Genomic DNA, 20605 nt, shown 5'->3' with positions numbered 1-20605 from the left:
GAATCACTGATTGTATACCAGGTCTTAGCAGACTGAATGACTGCTTTTAAGTTTAGACATTTGTGGATTTTGTCTTTCTAACCTTGTCTAAAGAGCTGCTGTTTGGCTCCTTTCTGTAGAGGTCTTGGACTACTGGATGGTTTCTAAGATGAAGATTCCACTGAAGAAGGTAAGAATAAAATGGCTCTGGAGGAGTGAAAATTAGCCTTAGTTATCTGCGTTGCAAAAAAAAAAAAAAAAAAAAAAAAAAAAAAAAAAAAAAAAAAAAAAAAAAGCTGTTTATTTAAGGGCCCAGGAGGACTTCGGGCCCAAAGGATTTGTAATGAATGAAGGGTATAGACAGACACGATAGTTTACACAAAATGTCAATGTAGCTACAACGCAGGCAAATCTATACAAAAGTCAAAGATCTTAGATAGGGATGCCTCTAATCCTGTTTTCTGGTGCTGTCACTCACCCCCAATCTCTACTATCCTAGCCATACAATCTCAGAACAAACCACACACGTACACGGGAAGAGTCGTCCTGGAAAAGTGAGGTCTAGTTCTGCACCAAAGGTAACTTCTCTCCATTCTGCGTCCCACTTTTTCCACCTGTCCTCTCAGGCAAGTTTCCTAGCAGCCAGCCAGGGTGATGTGAGCATCTAGAATCTCCTGAGGCAGCGCCTGGGCCCCAAGTCATAACAGTGAGGAAGGGCTGGACCCCAGATTGAGAAACAGGGTTGGAACGTTTCAGAATCCAGGATCCCTCAAGAGTTAAAGGAGTTATTCTGAGGTAATGAAAGTGGGTGGGGGCTGAGATTAGGAGCTGAGTTCCCGGCCAGCCAGGCTGTGCTGAGCAAACTCGAAGACTACTGGAATGAAGTTCTGAGTGGCAGGAATTAGGACCAGTAGAGTCCGAGCTATGAGTGGCGGAGGCGGGATCAGTCCAATGGGGCGGGGTTCTGCATGACTGGGATCCGTGCGGGCAGTGACAGAGCATTGTGAACTGGGGGCGGAGTTCGCGAAGTGGAGGAGGGAGTTAGGGGAGGGGCTTCATAAACTGGAGGCAAGATTGTGAGCCAAAGTGGGGCGGAACTGTGGGCGGAGCGAAACTGGGCCGGGCCGAGGAGGAGCTCAGAGTGGCAGGGATCGGAACCAGTACAGGAAATGCTGAGTGCCTGTAGGGCAGAATCTGGCATAGGGTGTGAGTTTATGATTGGCAGAATTCTAAACCAGTAGAAATAAGGTTCTGCATGGCATGGGGTTGGTCTTCTGGGGGCGGGAAACCACGATATGGGGCGGAGTCTAAGGTCAGGGGCGGGGCCTAGGTGAAGGGGCGGAGCACCGTTGGTTAGGTACGGAATTACTGCCGTCAGGGGGCGGGCCGGGCTTTGGATTCGCGCGCTGGCCCTGGCTAATCTGGGTGTGGGCGGCTTTTGGAGAAAGCCGGAAGCAGCGACAGCCCCAGCTCCAGAGACATGGCGGGCGTTAAAGGTACACCGCGACCCTCGCCCGCGGCTAGTGGGTGGGGTCGCTCCCGGCTCCAAGTTGAGTGGCGAGCAGCCAGTGTGCGGGTGTGCGGCGAGCTCCTGCGGACCGCGGCCTTCCCGATGCCCAGCAGAGGTGTTTCGCGGAGCCTGTAAACGCTCGCGTCCACGCCCACGCCCGCCAGTTCGCAGGCGGGGGCTTCCCCCGTGGGCAGTACGTTCCACAGTGGTCCCCTGGGCTTCTCAGTTCTCCGTAGATCACATCAGGGTCCCACATCCTCACCTTCCTGCTCCGCTGCAGTTTCCTGTGGCTTACAGAGGAGCCTTTGTGTACAGGATGTGTGTTGGAAACTTGGTCCTGTTGTTCCTGTAAGATTTTCTCGCTGGGCAGAATTAATTTCGGGAGTGTGACAGTTTGGAAAGTAACCAGAAATACTCTATTCGACGCAACCTTGGGGCTGCAATTAGGTGGGATTTTAACAAGACATTCTTGAGTGGTTACTGGTCCGTGAACAGACATAGCAGTTAGTGTGCTGTTGTGTTTTGAATGGTGATAAAAGGGGGTACCGAGATTATCACCCTGATCTGTGTGAATGCAGAGCAATGGGTGTTGGGTGGGGATGAAGTTACTGGAAGGCTTCCTGGTATTTGGATTTCTATCCGCAGAGTAGACTAACTTGTCTCTGTGTTGGACTTCCTTTCCTTGAAAACTATCCACAAAGACCTTCCCACTCACCAACATCTGTAAGATGGATACAGTGTATACTATGTGGGTGCACTATGCATCTGTCTGTGTGAACAATTAGTAAGAGACATAGCTGACTTTTGGGGGAGGGGACTTTTCTATTCCGTATCAGCCACGTAAACATGGTTTACTCAGGCAATGTCCACTGTATGATATATCCATTTGAAGGCAGTGTAGAACACATGAAAAATTGTGTCTCGCTACTACAGAGTGTTCAGTCCTGGAGAGAAAGTACAAAAAAGCAACAGTAATTTATGCGGTTATGTAGTGAAAAGAAACACAGGCTATGAAGTAGACAAGAACACATTGAAGTAAAACTTTGCAGATAATTCAACTGTTATTGAGAGACTATGCTGGAGACTTAGGATAAAAGATAAGTGAGAAGTTTGGACCGAGTTAATGGCTGCAAATAATTATATTGCTGTGTAAGTAAGTGATGTGTGTTCTGAGACCGTTGAGAACATAGAGATAATATAGTGGAGTGAATCATGTTCCTCCATAAGATATGTTTTAAGTTGTAACTCCTTGGTGCCAAATAAGGGTGTGACCTTATTTGCAAATAGTAGATGTTATTAACCTAAGGTAGTCCTTCATGATGTCCTTCAGATAAGAGGGGGAAAGCACCATGTAAAGACAGAAGCAGAGGACCCCAAGATGACTTAGTAGGAAAGGCATTGCTGCCGAGCCTTAAGGCCTGGGTTTGATCAGGGACCTACATGGTAGAAGGAGAGAACCAACTCTTATGGTTGTCCTCTGACCTCCAACCCTTGCACATGCAGTATGGTGCATGGCTATAAATAGATAGATAAACCTAAATAAGTAATTAAAAAAAAAAAAAAACAGTAACAGAAATTAGAATGCTGTAGCTGCAAGCCAAGCAGTAGTATAGACACTAGCAGCACTGGGCATTAGGCAAGAAAGCTTGTTCTCGTCAGACTTCAGAGAGGATTGCTCAGCTGACACCTTGATTTCAGAAGTCTAGCCTCCAGAACTGAGAGAATTAATTTCCCTTGTTCAGAGTCACACAGGTTTTAGTAGAAGAGGCAATAGTTACGCTGAATTTACAGGGCTCTATAAGGGTTGGGTTGAGACCAGAATATATTCATTTGACTGGGCAGAGACCGTGACAGAACACATCTTGTTCTTTTCATTTTCACAGGGTTTTGTAGGCAGAATGGGGAGGATGGAAGCTGGAGAAGGTAGGGGTCAGATTGTAGTGAGCCTCTGGTGACAACATGCAGGCTGTAAACAAAATAGCAATGGCTAACACACTCAAGTACCTAATAATATATGTGGAGGAAGGACTGGAAGATGCTTAGTTTGGTTGCAAGCAGCGAGCATACTGGCTCAGAGTTCAAGAGAAGACAGTAGTTTTGAATGGCTTTGATTCTGTGGCACAGTAGTCCAGATTGGAAGTAGAGTTCTTAGGATCTATTGTGGGCTGGAGCCTTGGATATGACTTGGCCCTTGTACTGGGAACTCTGGGTTGAACTCAGCTTTTCAGCATCCATGTGTAAAGTGAAAAGAGATGGACTTGAATTGTTGGTTAGCTCCTACTGAAATTAAGAAATAGCAAAGTGCTGGCAAGATGGCTTAGCAGGTAAAGGCTTGCACGCAAGCCCAGTGATCTCAGTTCAATCCCAGGAGCCCATGGGAAGGTGAAGGAAAGTACTGATTTCATAAGATTGTCCTGTTTACATGTGATGTAGCAATATACACCCCATTGTTCGTGTTCATATACTCAGTTTGAAAAGAAGGGGGTAGACAGGAATACAATTTCTAAACACACACACACACACACACACACACACACACACACACACACACAGAGCTTGAAGACATCCAGCAGAAGTAGGGTTGTGAAATTTAAGAGATGGTTTGGGAACAGAAAGAAGAAGTAGATCTGTGGCTCACGTGCTGTGGGTTCACAGCTGGAAGAGGGAATGTTGTAGGTAGTCTGATACAGAGGAGGGTCAGGGCTACAAGGAAAAGGCCTGGCAACTTCTGAACTGATAATTATTTGTCCGTTAAAAATACCATATTAAGAGAAAAAGATAGAAACTAATATAGACATTCCTCCTTCATCCCCTGACATCTGTATTCACCAGGTTTCCTGGAAGTAACTTTCTATTAAACAGCCTCCCTAAATCACTTAAGTAAATGAAAGCAACAAAAACAACAACAACAACAACAAAATCTTAATTAGTCAGTGACTAATTCTATTAGGGATTTTCAGAAGGAACTTTGGATGATTCAGTGTCCTGTGCTTTTGAGTTACTATTTTATCAAATAATATAGCTAGGTGAGTGGAGACCTCTCATAGCCAGCATTGATTGAGCTCCTTTTGCCAAGCACTGTGTATAGATTACCTAACTTAATTTCCATAAACCTAATGAAATGGAACCATCTTTGTCATTTTACAAGTAGGACACTAGGCTCAGAGAGGTCCAGCTGCCCGAGGGCATGCAACCAACTGGTTGCAGAGTGGCCATCTGAACGACCCATTTGGTGACTGAGAGTCAACATGATAGGCTGTCACATAGCAAAGTGGAAAGGGCAAATATGTTCAGATGTGAGTGTCGTGTGCGTGTAGGGAATAGATACAGCGGCTGCTCATTGGGGAATGTTTCCTATGAAGGCATGAAAACACTCTTCCGATACTGGAAGTAATTGTGGTTTGGGCACATGGAGACAGTTAGGATATAATCAGGGAAAGAGAGCAGTCAGTGTTCAGAAAGTGTCAGAATAACCTGCCTTCGGTTGTGAGTTCCCTTCACTGCTGTTGACAAGCTTGGCTGACTACCCTTCTCTGGCAAATACAGAGAACCCATGTAGTAGGGGCAAGCTGCTGGGGTGGCAAGAGATCTGTCCTCCTTTGGTGTGGTGGACAGAGGCAGGTATCTTGATCAATTTGGGCTACTATATCAAATGAACCACAAACTGGATAGTCTAAATGACTTAATCCCGGGTAAGGCCAGGAAGTCCAGGATCAAGGAAGAGACAGAGCAAAAACAGAGAACTGTAGTTTATTTCTTTCATGTTAGGACATTGATTCCGTCAAAAGACTCTACCACCATGGCCTCATCTAAATCTAATGACTTCCTAAGTGTATGGCTGTGCCTGCTTCTTATCCCAGCTCTTGAGCTGTGGAGGCAGGAGGATCTCAAGTTGGAAGATTTAAAAGGTACACAGGCACTCAGTTATATAGGTTGTATTCATTTCATAGTCGGATGTAAATCAATTAATGAAATAAGTAAATTGTTACATTTGCTTTGTGACCTCTCCTTACATTAAAAATTTCTGTGTGGGGTATGCATACTCATGGAGGTTAGAAGACAGCCTGTAGAAGATGGTTCCTTCTTCTACCATGTGAGTCCTGGAGATTGAATTCAGGTCAGAAGGGTTGGCAGCAGGTGCCTTTATCTGCTGAGCCATTGACAGCCCCTTGCATCTGTTTAAGTGAAAATGTGTTGTTGAGATACATAGTCATATGCCATAAACTCAGCCTTTTTAGATGTAAAATGTGTTATCATATTACAAGGTCCTGCTGCCATCACTGCCCTCTATCCCCATAACATCTGTCATCCCCTAAACAAAACTCTGGGCCTATTGGTGGTTTCTGGACTCGTCACCCCTAACCGACTACCGACTAGAACCTTTAACATGAAGTTGTGTTTTCTACAGCTCTCGTGGCACTGTCCTTCAGCGGGGCAATTGGACTGACTTTTCTTATGCTGGGATGTGCCTTGGAGGACTATGGGTAAGTTGTTTTGAAAAAGAAATCAGTGTGTGTGTCCGTGTGTGTGTGTGTCTGTGTGTGTGTGTGTGTGTGTGTGTGTGTGTGTGCATGTAGAGGTCATATGCCTTCTTGTCTCTTTTCTACCTTATTTTTTTTTTCCATCTAATTTTTTTGAGACAGAGGGTCTAAGTGAACTTGGAGCTTGCTCGTTTGGCTAGACAGGGCAGTGAGCTATAGGGATCCTTCTGCCTCTTCCTCTTTCAGGCATGCACCACTGCATCAGACATTTTACTTGGGTGCTAGGGATTGAACTCAGGTCTCTGTGTTTGCACAGCCAGCACTTTATTTACTGAGCCATTTTCCCAGCTCTCAAGGGAATTTCTGTGTCTCTGTTCCTGTTACTATCAGAGTCTGATTTGTGCAGCCCATGCAGCAGTGCCTGAGTTAGTGAAGTCCAGGTTAGGAATTCAGCCTCTTCAGACACCAGTGTATTTGTGTAGAGAAAGGCTCCCCCCACCCCCGCAAAAAAGGATATATTCATTTAATAAATAGTTGTTACATTCTGAATCTGGAACAGCGTGAGAATGAGTCCTGCCCCTGAGAGCTTGCAGTTGTAGTCAGGGGGAACTTATCGGACAGTGCATTTCTCCTGAGCAAAGACTTAGTGGATAAACGAGAGTTTCTCTAATCACAGGCGTAGGGAACTGTCGGTAGCCTTCATCCTACAACCCACTAGAGGAGGATTAATCAAGCATGCCCTGTAGAGGAGGTTAGATTGTGTGTCCCAGACAATAGGAGCTAGGAAAACAAATGGAATTAGCCCAAACGTGAGGCTAGGTAGGAGCGTGCTGACTGAGACTGGAGTCAGGGAATCCTAAGGGACCGCTGTAATTGATGAGACCAAGTTGGTGGCAGTAGGTTTTATAAACTGATATCAGGACTCAAACAAGCTCCCGCCAGCTGTGCAGGAGAGTGGCTTGAACACCTTGACCTAAAATGTGTGACTAAGACCAGCTGGGGCCAGTTGTTGTGGCCTTCGTCTAAGGTTTTCTGTTGCTGGGATAAAATACTATGACCAAAAGCAACTTAGGGAAAAGGAGTTTCTTTCAGTTTTTAGTTGTAGTTCATTATGAAGGGAAGTCAGGACAGGAAGTCAAGTCAGGGAGGAGGCAGGAACTGAAACAGACCATGGAGGAATTCTTGTCACTGGCTTGTTCCTCATTGCTTGCCACCCTGGGATCACTTGCTGGGGTAGCACCACACAGAGTGGGCTGGACCTTCCACATCAATCATAAATCAAGAAAATGCCCTATAGGCTGGTGGTTCTCAACCTTCCTAATGCTGCTATCCTTTAATACAGATTACAGTTCCTCATGTTATGGTGCCTTCCCCACCATAAAAATTATTGTGTTGCCACTTCATAACTGTAGTTTTGCTACTGTTAACGAATAGTAATATAACTGTCTAATATACAGGCTATCTGATATTTGACACCCCCCCCAAAGGGGTCATGAACCTGTATACAGGTTGAGAACTGCTGCTATAGGCCAAATTTATGGAAAGCATTTTCTCAAGTCAGAATCCCTCTTCTCAAATGACTCCAGCTTGTGTCAGGTTGGCAAGAAACTAATCAGGAAAACATTGCTGAGTTCAAATCTACCATGGAATTAGAAGTGATCACGCAAATTGTTTAAATATGATGTAAGCAAAAACATTTGTTCAGAGTTTTCACAGCTATTACCATATTTTCGTTTAGGGATCTGTTGTTCCCCTTTCTGACTGCAAACGAAAGGCCAGAGTGTTGAAAGCCTTGCAGATCGTACGGCAGTAAACGACAGACATGGCTGTGGTTCTCTGCGCTCACTCTTGCTTGTGGTGCTGTTCTTCAGGACTAATTGAACCCAGGTGTTTGAATTCCCTGTAATGTGCTGTGTCTCCGGAAGAGGAGAACAGCACACATTACTGCCACCATGAGGAAACTCATTTTATACCGTTGTGACAGTAACTTGGAATTTTCATCTGCATCAGCAGTTGGCAGACTGGCCAGTGTAGCTGCTGTCCTCTTCTGTGGTTAAGGCTTTGTTTCGACCACAGAGGCAGAGTGTACACAGGTGAGGAGACCTATGGTCAGGCAGCCACTTGTGTTTTCTGTTTGGTCTCTTACAGAAAAGAGTTTGACAGTCTTTGGCCTTCTCATTTTGTAAATAATGTTATGTGTAATGTTCAGATTTTGTATATGAAAAGACTACTTTGAGGCTTAATCTACTTGGGGGCTGTCTTCTCGACTGTGCCTCAGAAAATTGCCACAGTATTCTAGCAAGGCTGCAGGGCTCTTTGCTGAGAGATATCAGGTAACAGTTAGGTCCCTTCTCTGTAGCTTGCTTCCTCCACCACTGGCTTTGTCCTGACATCACCTGATAGCTTTTACAACAATACTTTCTGCTGATTTCTGGAATGTATTTCTGGAATCTCTTCACTTTCAAATGAGTTTCAAATGAAGAACCCACATTCATAGTTTGCATCCAGAGTCTGCTTGCCTGAAGGACACTCCCTTCTGCTTCCTGGTTATCACCCTGACTAACTTCCTACATCTGTGGCGTCACCCCAGCCTGCTCAGGGCTGCTTGCTGTGTGGGTGGATCTGCATGATTACAGTTTGCTGATGGTGTGTCTGTTATTGTTACGTGTGTTTATGATAGTGATGGCTGGTGGGTTATTTCTTTTAATGGGTGTCTAATTGATGGCAACAAGGATGATACATTATTTTGAAAGTATTTATAGGGAAAACCCAATTGGAAATTCAGTGGGAATTCTTAGCCAGTGTAGGTTGTTTTGCTTTGTGTTAGATTATATTTGTAATCTACTGTAATAAAGGTGGGGTTGTGTACATCTTGTGAACAAATGTACATTTATTCCTTCCATACTAAAATCTCTTTTTTCCCTACTTTTTCACCAAGCGCAAATGGAACGTTCCATTCTAGGCTCTGGGATAAATGGAGATTGACTAAGACAAGTCATATCTCTGTTGTAATGATCTCAAAGATACCAGGTGATGCTGTGCAGAAAGCTAGAGAGGGGTGCAGTAGGCCAGGGTCAGCTGGGGTCACCTTCAGGAAGGGATGCCCCAGCTTAGGCTGCACAGCAGTGAGAAGAGCCCAAGAGAGGCTTGAGACCTGAGTGTGTAGGGAGAAGACTGCAGTGGCTGTAGGTTCAGAGAATGAGGGTGGGGTGCTCCAGAGTGCATAGAGGAGGAGACAAGGTAGCGGGTGAGAAGCCTCATTTGTGGCTCTTGTACATCATTGGAAGTGTTCATGCATACATGCACTCAAAAGGTCTTCATGAAGCTAGCTCGTGTAAGCCACTGTGCTGTGTTCTGTAGGGAAAGCAGGGGTGGCTGTTTATGATCCTGTACTTAGAGTTGCTCATCAGGGCCAGTGACGTAGCTCAGCACTAGAGTGCTTGCCTAGCATGTACAAAGTCCTTGGTTCATTCCCCTGGACTATGAAAACTGCAGATCTCTAACATAAAAAACAATTGTTTCTCAACACTGAATAGTTGTTTCTTAATATAAGATGCATATGTATTAGCGAGTAAGGAATAGTTTTCTAAGTTTATCTGTGCCTGGTAGAAATCTCCTCATGTTTTAATATTCATAATTGATTGTTTTTACTTAGACATTTAAAATAGTGATATTGAAACAACAGTAATGGCCCTGTGCTAAGGTGTAACTTTTCTTCTGGGTTTCATCTGGTTCCACTGGACAACAGCGTTTACTGGCCCCTGTTCGTCTTGATTTTCTACGTCATCTCCCCCATCCCCTACTTCATTGCCAAAAGGGTCACATATGACTCGGATGCGACCAGCAGTGCCTGTCGGGAACTGGCGTATTTCTTCACCACTGGGATTGTTGTTTCTGCCTTTGGATTTCCTGTTATTCTTGCTCGCGTGGCTGTGGTGAGTTCTGTTTTCTGTTGTTTTACTCTGGTCAGGGTTTGTTTCAAAGGCCTGAATCTGACGCCTCGGGTTTGTTTTCCTTGCTTCGGCTCTCCTTGGAGCAGGCTGTAGATTTAGTTTCTCTCCCCTATTGGTCTTGGTTATATCTTCAGGATGCTTAGTTTGTTTCTCTTACAACTTTTAGTCAAAGCATATGACATCTTGCTTTTTCCATATTAAGCTATTCTCTTCAGTCATTCTTAGATTGCTGTCTCTTAAACTAGGGCCAATCCATAAGTCAATCAATGCAAATAAGGTTTTCCCAATCACAAAATGAAGGACATTTTAAACTGGAAATAGGGACTGCCTTGGCAGGAGCTCTGGGATGTACTGAGGAGTACCCAGTGAGTGACATTGCCACACCCAGTGCGGGCTTTTGTTTTGTTTTTGTTTTTTTGACTGGAAAACAAAGATTGTGCTATAATTCACTCAGATTCTTGATGTTCTTTGACTTGCCTGCTTTTTGTTTTTATTCTGCCAACCACATTGGCTATCAGAAATGTACAATTTTGTTTATTCATTCAATATTAAACTATCTCAGGAACATCTGCTATTTATGAAATGCCAAGAATAGAAACTCTATCCTGTCAGCACTCAGAGAACATGATGGTGGCCTGATGAGGATGAATGCTAAAGAATACTGCATATGGGGAGGAAAACTGATAAGGAGGATGAGAGAGATATGCCACCATAGGAGGACCAAGAGAGACATGCCAGCTGCTGCTTGATAAGGACCTCTAAGGCCAATAGGATGCTGATTAGAGTAGGGAAGGAATGCCACACGAGTGTGAAGATGCAGTGTGTGGCATAAAGAACAGTGTGCTCAGCTGGAGCCTCTAATGCTGCCTCAGCTTGAAATTTACTACCGAGGAACTCTGATGCTCTGAACACAGATGGCTCTGGCCTCATTCATCAGCCATGAGTTTTGGGGTAAATTTTCTTATTTTCAGCCTTATGGTGTTTGGAGAAGCCACTTTTATTGATGTTTCTGTTGGTTAACTTGAAGAAAAAAAAGAAAAATGCCCACTAGAGGGCACTCTCATCCCCAGCTATGGATCATTGTTGAAGGTGTGTCTTGCCTAGAAAAGAAGCAAACAGATTCATTACTTTCCAATTTCTGTTCTTTGTGAAGGATGGTGATACCTGTGGAACTATTTGCACCTAATGTTGTAATTGTATCATTGATAATCTTGCTACATGTGTTTTCCTTGAGGCAGTTACTGTAAACTAAAAACAAGTAGAGACGAGTCTCCTAGGGACGATATTAGGATGATACTAGACTTAATTAACAGACATTGTGGAATCAGTTAGTAGGATCAGGAAGTTCACTGGCCTCCACCCATGACATTACTTAGCCCCTTAGCAGCGTTGTGTCATGCTTCAGTGGAGGATCCAGAAGAGTAAGTCTGATGCAGAAGAATAAGAGATTCATGTAGCTCTGTGCACAGCTACTTGCCCTCTCCGGGTTTTGCATGCTCATTTGCAGAAAAAAATAATCACCTGCCCCATGTTGTGAATGAGTTCAGACTTTAGGTGTTTCTAACATGCTAAAGAATACAGTATGTAGGGGAAAAGTTCCTGAACAGAACACCAATGGCTTATGTTCTAAAATCAAAAATTGACAAATGGGACCTCATAAAATTGCAAAGCTTCTGTAAAGCAAAGGATACTGTCAATAAGACAAAACAGCAACCAACAGATTGGGAAAAGATCATTACCAATCCTACATCCGATAGAGGGCTAATATCCAATATATACAAAGAATTCAAGAAATTAGACTCCAGACAACCAAATAACCCTATTAAAAATGGGGTACAGAGCTAAACAAAGAATTCTCAATAGAGGAAATTCGAATAGCCGAGATGCACCTTAAGAAATGTTCGACATCCTTAGTCATCAGGGAAATGCAAATCAAAACAACCCTGAGATACCACCTCACACCAGTCAGAATGGCTAAGATCAAAAACTCAGTTGATAGTAGATGCTGGCGAGGATGTGGAGAAAGAGGAACACTCCTCCATTGTTGGTGGGGTTGCAAGCTGGTACAACCATTCTAGAAATCAGTCTGGTGGTTCCTCAGAAAATTGGACATAGCACTACCTGAGGACCTAGCTATACCACTCCTGGGCATATACCCAGAAGATGCTCCATCATATAACACGACATATGCTCCACTCATAGCAGCCTTATTTATAATAGCCAGAAGCTGGAAAGAACCCAGAGGACAGAGGAATGGATACAAAAAATGTGGTACATTTACACAATGGAGTATTACTCAGCTATTAAAAATAATAAATTCGAGAAATTCTTAGGTAAATGGATGGAACTAGAAAATATCATCCTGAGTGAGGGAACCCAATCACAAAAGAACACACATGGTATTTACTCACTGAGAAGCAGATATTAGCCCAAAAGCTTGAAATAGCTAAGATTCAACTAACAGACTACATGAAGCTCATGAAGAAGGAAGACCAAATGTGGATGCATTGGTCCTACTTAGAAGGAGTAACAAAATACTCAAGGTAGCAAATATGAAGACAAAGTGTGGGACAGAAACTCAAGGAGGGGCCGTCTGGAGACCATTCTACCTTGGTATCCATCCCAGGTGCAGTCACCAAAGATAGACGCTGATATGGATGTCAGGAAGTGCATGCTGACAGCAGCCTGATATAGCTATCTCCTCAGAAGTCTACCAGAGTCTGACATATCCAGAGGCAGATGCTCACAGCTAACCATTGATCTGATCAAGGGTTCCCAAAGGAGAATTAGAAGACTGAAGGAACTGAAAGGGTTGGTGGCACCAAGAGGAGAACAACAATACCAACCAACCAGAGCTCCCCAGGATCTAAACTACCAGCCTGGGAGCACATAGGGAGGGACCCATGACTCCAGCTATATATGTAGGGGAGGATAGCCTTGTTGGACATAGGTGGGAGAGGAAATCTTTGGTCCCATGAAGGCTGAACACCAATCGGGAGGAATTCGAGGGTGGGGAGGTGGGAGTGAGGGGCAGGTGGGGGCACAGCCTCTTAGAAGCAGGAGGAGGGGGGATGGGATAAGGGGTTCCTGGGTGGAGGGGGGAATGGGGTAAGGGGATAAAATCTGAAATGTAAATATAATGTAAATAAAATAAAATTAAAAAAAAAATAAAAGAATACAGTATAAAGATGAACTAACCCTTCTCTTGTTTTTCAGATCAAATGGGGAGCCTGTGGTCTTGTGTTGGCTGGCAACGCTGTCATTTTTCTCACAATCCAAGGCTTCTTCCTCGTCTTTGGAAGAGGAGATGATTTCAGTTGGGAACAGTGGTAGCACCTCCTTTTCATGGAAAGCATTGAGTCTTAGAATTTGTATTGTACGTATATATGTGCACATGTTGTGTCTTCTTACAGATTTGAATATGCTGAGTTTTTTTATACCTTTATATCATGATCATGTTAGGGAAGATGTTGTAAACAAAAGATGAGTTTTACCCCTGGCAAACAGGTCACTCCATTGACTCAAAGTGAATTATTTTTATCTTTGTTTCCCAGAAAACCTGTTACCATGGTCTTGTAGACAGCCACTCACTTACCCAGGGGCTCTAAACCTTTTGCTTTGGGATATGCTTGTGTAACCAGAAACACTGGGGCAGATCTTTTACAGCTTAAACATAGATGGCACTCTCCCTGTACACTGTAGACTCATCTCAGTGTGAGTCTCATCCACACAGAGCATCAACATCTGCTAGGGGGCTATTGGGGATGCAGGATTAGAAGCTCCCATCAGACTGGGTACCTTTAATGAGATTGCACACTTGGCACATGCGTATTGATGTGTGAGAAGATGTGTTGTAGAGGAATAAACATCATAGCTCCCTTGTCTTCTCCATGCACAGCCACTTGCCCTCTCTGGGTGTTGCATGCTCACTTGCCCCATATTGTGAATGAGTTCAGACTTTAAGTGTTTCTAACATGTTTAAGTCCATAATACTTACCTTCTTCTTCAAATTTAGGGGGCCTGTTCTTAGGAAGGAACAGATAAAATCATCTAAAAGGCAGTGACTGATTGCTCAGAATAAGTTGCAAAATAACCAAAAAGGCCCTCTTGGTGCAGGGAGGGAAACTGGGCTGGAAATGGTCCCTGCTTTAAGTGGAGGGCAGGTTAGACAATTCTTGGAAATGTCCCTTCAAGAGCTTGTGCTTCCCTGTCCCTCTACAGTGCCTCCCATCCTCCACTTGGCATGCCATTTGCTCTTGGTGGTGGGTCTTCTGAAGGGTGTGAGTCAAGAGCAAGCAGAGAGGAGGGAGTCATTGAAGTTACATGTTGGTGTACTTTTTGTCTTTTGTATTGCACTTGATGTCACCTCCACAGGAAACACAGGGATCTACGTCATGTTGTTTCTTATGAACAGTTTTTCTAGCTTTTTTATCTGGAACCTATCGGGAGGCGGAAGTGAGAACTACAACCACCTAATCAGGATGCCATCAGCAGTGTGTTTGAGCGTTGATGCTGCTAGCTAGTGAGTGTTCAGAGCACTCTCCTTTGAGGCTCGTGGTCTGAGGAATCAGCACTCCCAGCCAGGGCTGGTGTGATGCTGGGACCAGCAGGTGAACAGACAGAGGACAGTGTGCAATGTTACTTTTGACCTTGTGCATGACATTATGTTTTTAATATTTTGTGTTCATATAGAATTGTTAGAGTTGTCATTTCTAGTATTTGCATTAGAAAAATTATTTAGATACTTGATCATTTAACTGGCATTTTTAATCATGACACTTGCTAATGTAATAAATTTGACTTTTAACACTGAAGGAGAGTTGAATTTCATAAATCTTTAATCTTGGTTTACCTTGTTAAAAGGATTGATGACAATTTCTCGACACTTTGGAATGGGCAGTTCTGAGCAGTGATCCTGACTTAGAATGGACCTCTGTGATACCATTTTGACTGTCCAGTTGGTTGTAATAACTTTTCTTTCCCTATTAACTTATCTGACTGTTTTTGGAAGTGTCTTGGTTGTTTGATTATTTCAAATAACCAAGATAGCTTTCATGTAGAGCTTAAAGTATTGCTTTTTTGCCCTTTCCCTTTTTCTTTTTAAGATAGGGTCTTACTCAGTAGTCCAGGCTACCCTCAAGCTCACTTGATACTTCTCTTTCATCTTCCCAAGTAAATACTGTGATTATAAGCACATATACCATATCTGGCTTTTGAGTTATCTCTTGATTTTATTTCTAGAAGGATGAAAGGTACCTGTATAAAGAGTATTTGAGAGGCTGGAGAGCTGGCTCAGTGGTTAAGAGCATTTGATGTTCTTGCAGAGGACCTGGGTTCAGTTCCCAGCACCCACATATGTTGACTCAACAGTAGTAATTCAATGCCTTATGGCTCTGCAGGTACCTGTGCGCACATGTGTGCGCACACACACACATACACCCCCCCACACACATATACATACATAAATTTTCAAAAAGTATTTAAAGTGATAAATTTTTATTGGATTTGCTGTGTGTCTAAAAGAAGCATTTATTCCACAGTGCCAAGTATTAAAAGCAGTGTTAGCCATATAGGAGTATTTACAGTTTTTTCTTGATCAGAATGTCTTTCCTTCCAAGAAGCACCAATCCTTACATTGTAGAATATATTTAAAAATTCAGAGCATATTGATTAGATTTGTAAAATTGCGACTACACTTTAAAGACTTGCCCACAAGTAAGAATTCTCATGAGAGGACTGACACATTCTATGAATTAGCTTCTAGGAGAATGGAAAACACCCTTCCACAGCCAACTTACTGTGAGTGGGCAGGAACAGATAAACCGTTGGCCTTAACCTGTGAGTCTGAAGGTCTCTACTATGAAACAGGAGTCCTGTCCCAAAGATGTGAAGAAGTTTCGGAGGAAAGACAGTGGGAGTTTCCACCTCTTTTTCAGAACAAGGCCTTTCTCCCTTGCTTTTCACTCTGCCTCCTGGTACCCTTGCTGCCTAGGCACCTTCCTGTGAGTTTTACGAGTTCCTCTTCCAACCAGGAATCTTCTTTTTACCCTATCCTTCCTCCCATCTCTTTTCCTACTTCAGCTTTACCCATCCTCACCGCCCCCCCCCCTCGTTTCTCCCCATTAATCAGCTTTCTAGGTACACCTGACAAACCACGTGCTGTTGAAAGTCGTCTGATTCAGTTTTTCCACAGAAGGAATAGATATCTTCTGTTTCCTTCTCCTTCTGAAACTGGTGTCCATACCGGAAGGTACCCCACGTGCCACAGCTATGTGCTTTTGAGAGTGCCTCTGTCCTGGTGGTCAGTCACAGAAAAAAAGAGCAAGCAGCTCAGCCATGTAGAGAACATGATAGTGTTCCTTTCCTTGGGCTAAGGTTCTCAGTTGTTTTCATGTTCATAGATGTTTCTTTGATTCCCCCCAAAAGGAACCCATGGGTGTTTCTTATAGACCTTCAGAAATCTACCTCTTAGTTACCTTCTCACTGAGGATTTTTCCAGAAGCTAAAATGTCATTATGCTAATGACACCTCTGACACTCTTGAAAGGAGTGTTCAGATGACATCACAAAGTGTGCTTTCTCATAATTGACTAAATCAAATTTTGTATCCTAATAGAACCAAAAATGTTTATGATGATGCTAGCAGTTTCCACACATAGTATTTAATTATAGCTTGGACACCTTATTGTGTAGATGAACATAACTCATGTTTCTATTCTCTCTATTTTGCTTAGAAAATTCCATTTGTTTACAAAAGTCCTAGCTTATGAGTTATGATTTGCTTTCAAATGGCCAGGCTGCAAGGGTAGAGCAGTGGTGTGTGCAACCTAACCATGATGCCAAAGATCATAAGTCTGCTTTCAGGTGCAGGGTGTATGATGAAATGATCACTTTTCAAGTAAAACTTGTCACTTAACACTTCAACAGAGGCTTTTGTGCAGATCATTAAATTAAGATTCTATTACACTTTGGGATCCATTATATTTGGAAGGAGGACCAGAAGATATTTTCCAATGCTCTTGTCTAGATGATCTTGGAATAAATTTGAGTGGCTGTGATCTGCTCTTACACTAGTTGAAGAGGATCATTCTTGGTGTTGGAAGCAGTATCTGCCTGGAAGGAATACATTACCACTATACTGAGGACAGTCTCCCTTAAGAGGTGGCAGACTTGGGTGCAGATGAAGAAGCAAGGTTAATCCAGACTGTGTTGTAATGAAGGGGTGGAGAGATGCATCAGTGGACAAAGAGTTTGCTACCAAAGTATAGAGTTCAGGTTCTTGGCACCCACCTAAAAAAAATGAGTATGCATGGTGGCCTACCAGTAATCCCAGCACCTTCAGGATCCTTGAGAAGTTGGCTAGCCAGACTAACCCAATTGGAAAGTGCAGAGCAGTAAAGGAAAATGCCTGACATCAACTTTGGCCTCCACAAGTATCTCATCTATCGGGGTCTATGTAGATGTATGCGTGTGTTCACATACACACAGGAGAAAGTATGCTGTATTGGAAAAGGGAAACAAATTTAATTGCAGAAAAGGCATATATAAATATGAAGTGTCACTGAAGGAACTCTTGGTCCTCATGTTCTGTAGGGAAGATAGGATCTGATGTTCTGAGTTTGGGCAACTAGATCACAAGTTAGTTGTTTGTGTTACCTCACCAGCTGCACAGTTCAGTTATTAGGAACAGAAATTTGGCAGTGCTGATGTAAGTATGAAAGGTCACCCAAAAGAAAAGTTCCCAAGGAAAACCATAAGTAACAATTTTGAAAGAACTCTCTATCCTTAGCACTGGAATATGGGTCAGGTGGGAGACTTGAGACTGTTCACTGGAACACAGCACACCTTGGAGACTGCAATGGGTCCCTTCAGCGTTAACTGTCTGAAATGGATGCTAGGGTACTTCTCACACAAATTAGTGGAAAAAAATAATAATTTCACAAATTAGTGGAAAATAAATATTTGCATTTATTTTCCTTTGTCAAAAAAATTTAAAATTTAGCAAGTTAAAGAATAAATGTGCCAGGCTTCTGTTTTAACAGCTCATTCCCTCTATGACCATATTCTTCCCAATGTAACAGTTCTTAGAGCTTCCCCAAAACTCTGCTTGTTCCCTGATACAACCACAGTTCTCTAGCACATATGACAGAACAGCCTGTACTCCAGAAAGCCAGGTTTCAGCACCTACCTCCAACCCAACAATCCCCTTAGATTGTTTTGATCCAGGATCTCAGTATGGAGCTCTGGCTGTCCTGGAATTCACTATGTAGACTAGGGTGGGTTCAAACTCACTGAGGTCCTCCTGCCTCTGCCTCCTGTGTGCTGGGATTAAAGATGTGTACCACCACATCCAGTCTGGTCACCCGCCTTTAATAAACCAGCTAAAAGAGCCAAATAAATAGTAAAATGAAAAAAAAAAAAAAAACTAAAATAAAATGGGGGGGGGGATTGAGAGTTATTCAGTAGGGCTACATTGGGAAGAGGGAAAAAGATGCAGTGATTTAAGTCCATCATTTGAGTCCTAACATGAAGTTTAGGATTAAATATCCAGATCTATGCATAATTAAACAGTCTGGTCAAGGTGTGGTCATTCCAGCACTGCCTCTGTTCCAGTCTCTCCTCAAGGAAGTCTGACGAGTTACCAGCGCTGTGTGAAGTTTATTTCAGGTGTAGTGGTTTGAGTAGGTTTGGTCCCCATAGACTCATGTTTGGATGCTTGGCTCACAGAGTAACACTATTAGGAGGTGTGTCCTTGTTGAAATAGGTGTGGCCTTGTTGGAGGAAGTGTGTCACTGTTGGGACAGGCTTTGGGGTCCAATGCTCAAGCTTCACCCAATGCAGAAGAGACAGTCTCCTCTTGGCTGTCTTTGAATCAGGATGTAGGACTCCTTCTCCAGCATCATGTCTGCCTACAGGCTGCCATGCTTCCTGCCATGATGATAGTGGACTGAACCTCTGAAATGGTAAGCCAGCCCCAATTAAATGTTGTCCTTTATAAGACTTGTCTTGGTCGTGCCATTGTCTTCACAGCAATGAAACCCTAACTAAGACATCAGGAGACAGTTTCCTTGTCTGGCTGGACCTGTATAATCCATAAGGAATAAACTTGAGCAGAACCTTTCCTACTCTCTGCTCACTGACTTGGTGATTCCTTGCTGTCTCATGGTATTAGTTACTTCTCTGTTGCTGTGACAAAACATGTCACTGTCCACTTACTGAAGATTTTATTTGAGCTCAAAGTGCCACAGAGTTAGGACCCCTAATGGTGGGGACAACCTGGCGATAGGCAGCAGACATGGTGGCTGGAACTAGATGCTGAACGCTATCTAGGACTCATATCTCAAACTCTAAGCATGAAGCAGAGAGTGAGCTGGAAATGGCCTATGGCTTTGAGACTTCAAAACCTGTTCCCAGTGACACACTTTCTTTTACAAAACTTCTCTGAATACTGCACCCAACTGGGGACCAAATAGTCTTACATTTGAACCTATGGGGGACATTTTCATTCAAACTGCCACAGTTGTCTTTAGCTTTTATAGGCAGATGGCTTACATTTCTATCTCTAGGACAGACTCTTCTCACCCCCAGAATAGTATATATAGCTGACAGTGTGTCCTGATCACTTGAGTCTTGATGTTCAACATTGAAGGTCAAGTTCTTGTTTTTTTTTTCCTTAAGCTTCCAGTTTCTTGGGCCAAAAGACTTGGAATGTTTCAAAGCGGCTCACTTTTTGCTATCTTACAAAACTTACCATCAACAAATATGCAGTTCATTAGTTTTGGTATTTTCAAAGAGCTGTGCACCCACCACCTTTAATTTCAGAATGTGGTCACCATCCAGCATGAAGTCGCATATGCATTAGCAGTTACTCATTTCCCTTCCCCTACCCCTAGCAACTCCAGGAAGTCCTGTGACTCTGGAGCCTGTCTTTATAGGTAACTGGTGTGCAGTGGGTCTGGGAAGGTGAGTGTGTGTTGCAGCTACAGATTAAGGTTGGGTGGGAGCACTTAGCTTGCTGTTTTCTCTTGTCTCTTACCTCAGCAAAGTAGATTAAATGTGTAGACAAATGGTTCTCAAAGTGGGCATCCTCGAGGCCCTTCTACATTTATTTGCAAGGACTTTCCAAAGCCTCAATGAAGAGCACCCCCCGGTGGCTACTAATGCAATGTATCCTAGCATATTCTGGTGTTCAGAAATTTCCGGAATTCATGTGCATGTTAAAATGTACATTTTTAGAAATTGACTTGTTTTTCACTTGCTTTTTTCCAGTTATACCTGTTATAATATCTGCAAACCCATCATCCCAATAAGTGGTTATTTAAAAATTTCCCAAACAAGTTAAAATACAAAATAGCCCCTTAATTGCTGCTGTGGTTTGAATATGAAGTGTTTGCCACAGACTGCTATTGGTGAACACTTTGTTCCTAGCGCGTACTGTTCTGGAGGCCCGGGGAAACTTTGGGAGGTAGAGTCAGCCTGAAGGATAAAGGTCACTGGGCATAGATGCTTGCAGTGTTTTGTTTCAGACGCCTTCTCTCTGCTTCTGTCCACCATGATGTGAGTAGCTATTGTAGCTCTCTTGCCACCAGCAGGCCCAGAAACGCAGAGCCAAGTCATCAGGAGCTGACCTTCTGAAGCTGTGAGCTAAAGAGTAATTTACAGAAAGTGATTATGTAGTTAGGA

General features: G+C 43.3%; 1 protein-coding gene across 1 annotated transcript; it reads left to right on the top strand.

Moving 5' to 3' along the window:
- Positions 1–1317: 1317 nt before the first annotated feature.
- Positions 1318–14737, top strand: Leprot (leptin receptor overlapping transcript). Its single transcript, XM_034503921.2, has 4 exons — positions 1318–1475; positions 5898–5973; positions 9719–9905; positions 13140–14737. The coding sequence occupies exons 1-4, from the start codon at positions 1460–1462 to the stop codon at positions 13254–13256; spliced, it is 396 nt and encodes a 131-aa protein (XP_034359812.1). The 5' UTR covers positions 1318–1459; the 3' UTR covers positions 13257–14737.
- Positions 14738–20605: the final 5868 nt, after the last annotated feature.

Source organism: Arvicanthis niloticus, chromosome 5, assembly GCF_011762505.2.
Source record: "Arvicanthis niloticus isolate mArvNil1 chromosome 5, mArvNil1.pat.X, whole genome shotgun sequence".
Taxonomy (NCBI): domain Eukaryota; kingdom Metazoa; phylum Chordata; class Mammalia; order Rodentia; family Muridae; genus Arvicanthis; species Arvicanthis niloticus.
The sequence above is the reverse complement of the archived record's forward strand: the minus strand, read 5'-3'. Positions and strand labels throughout refer to the sequence as shown.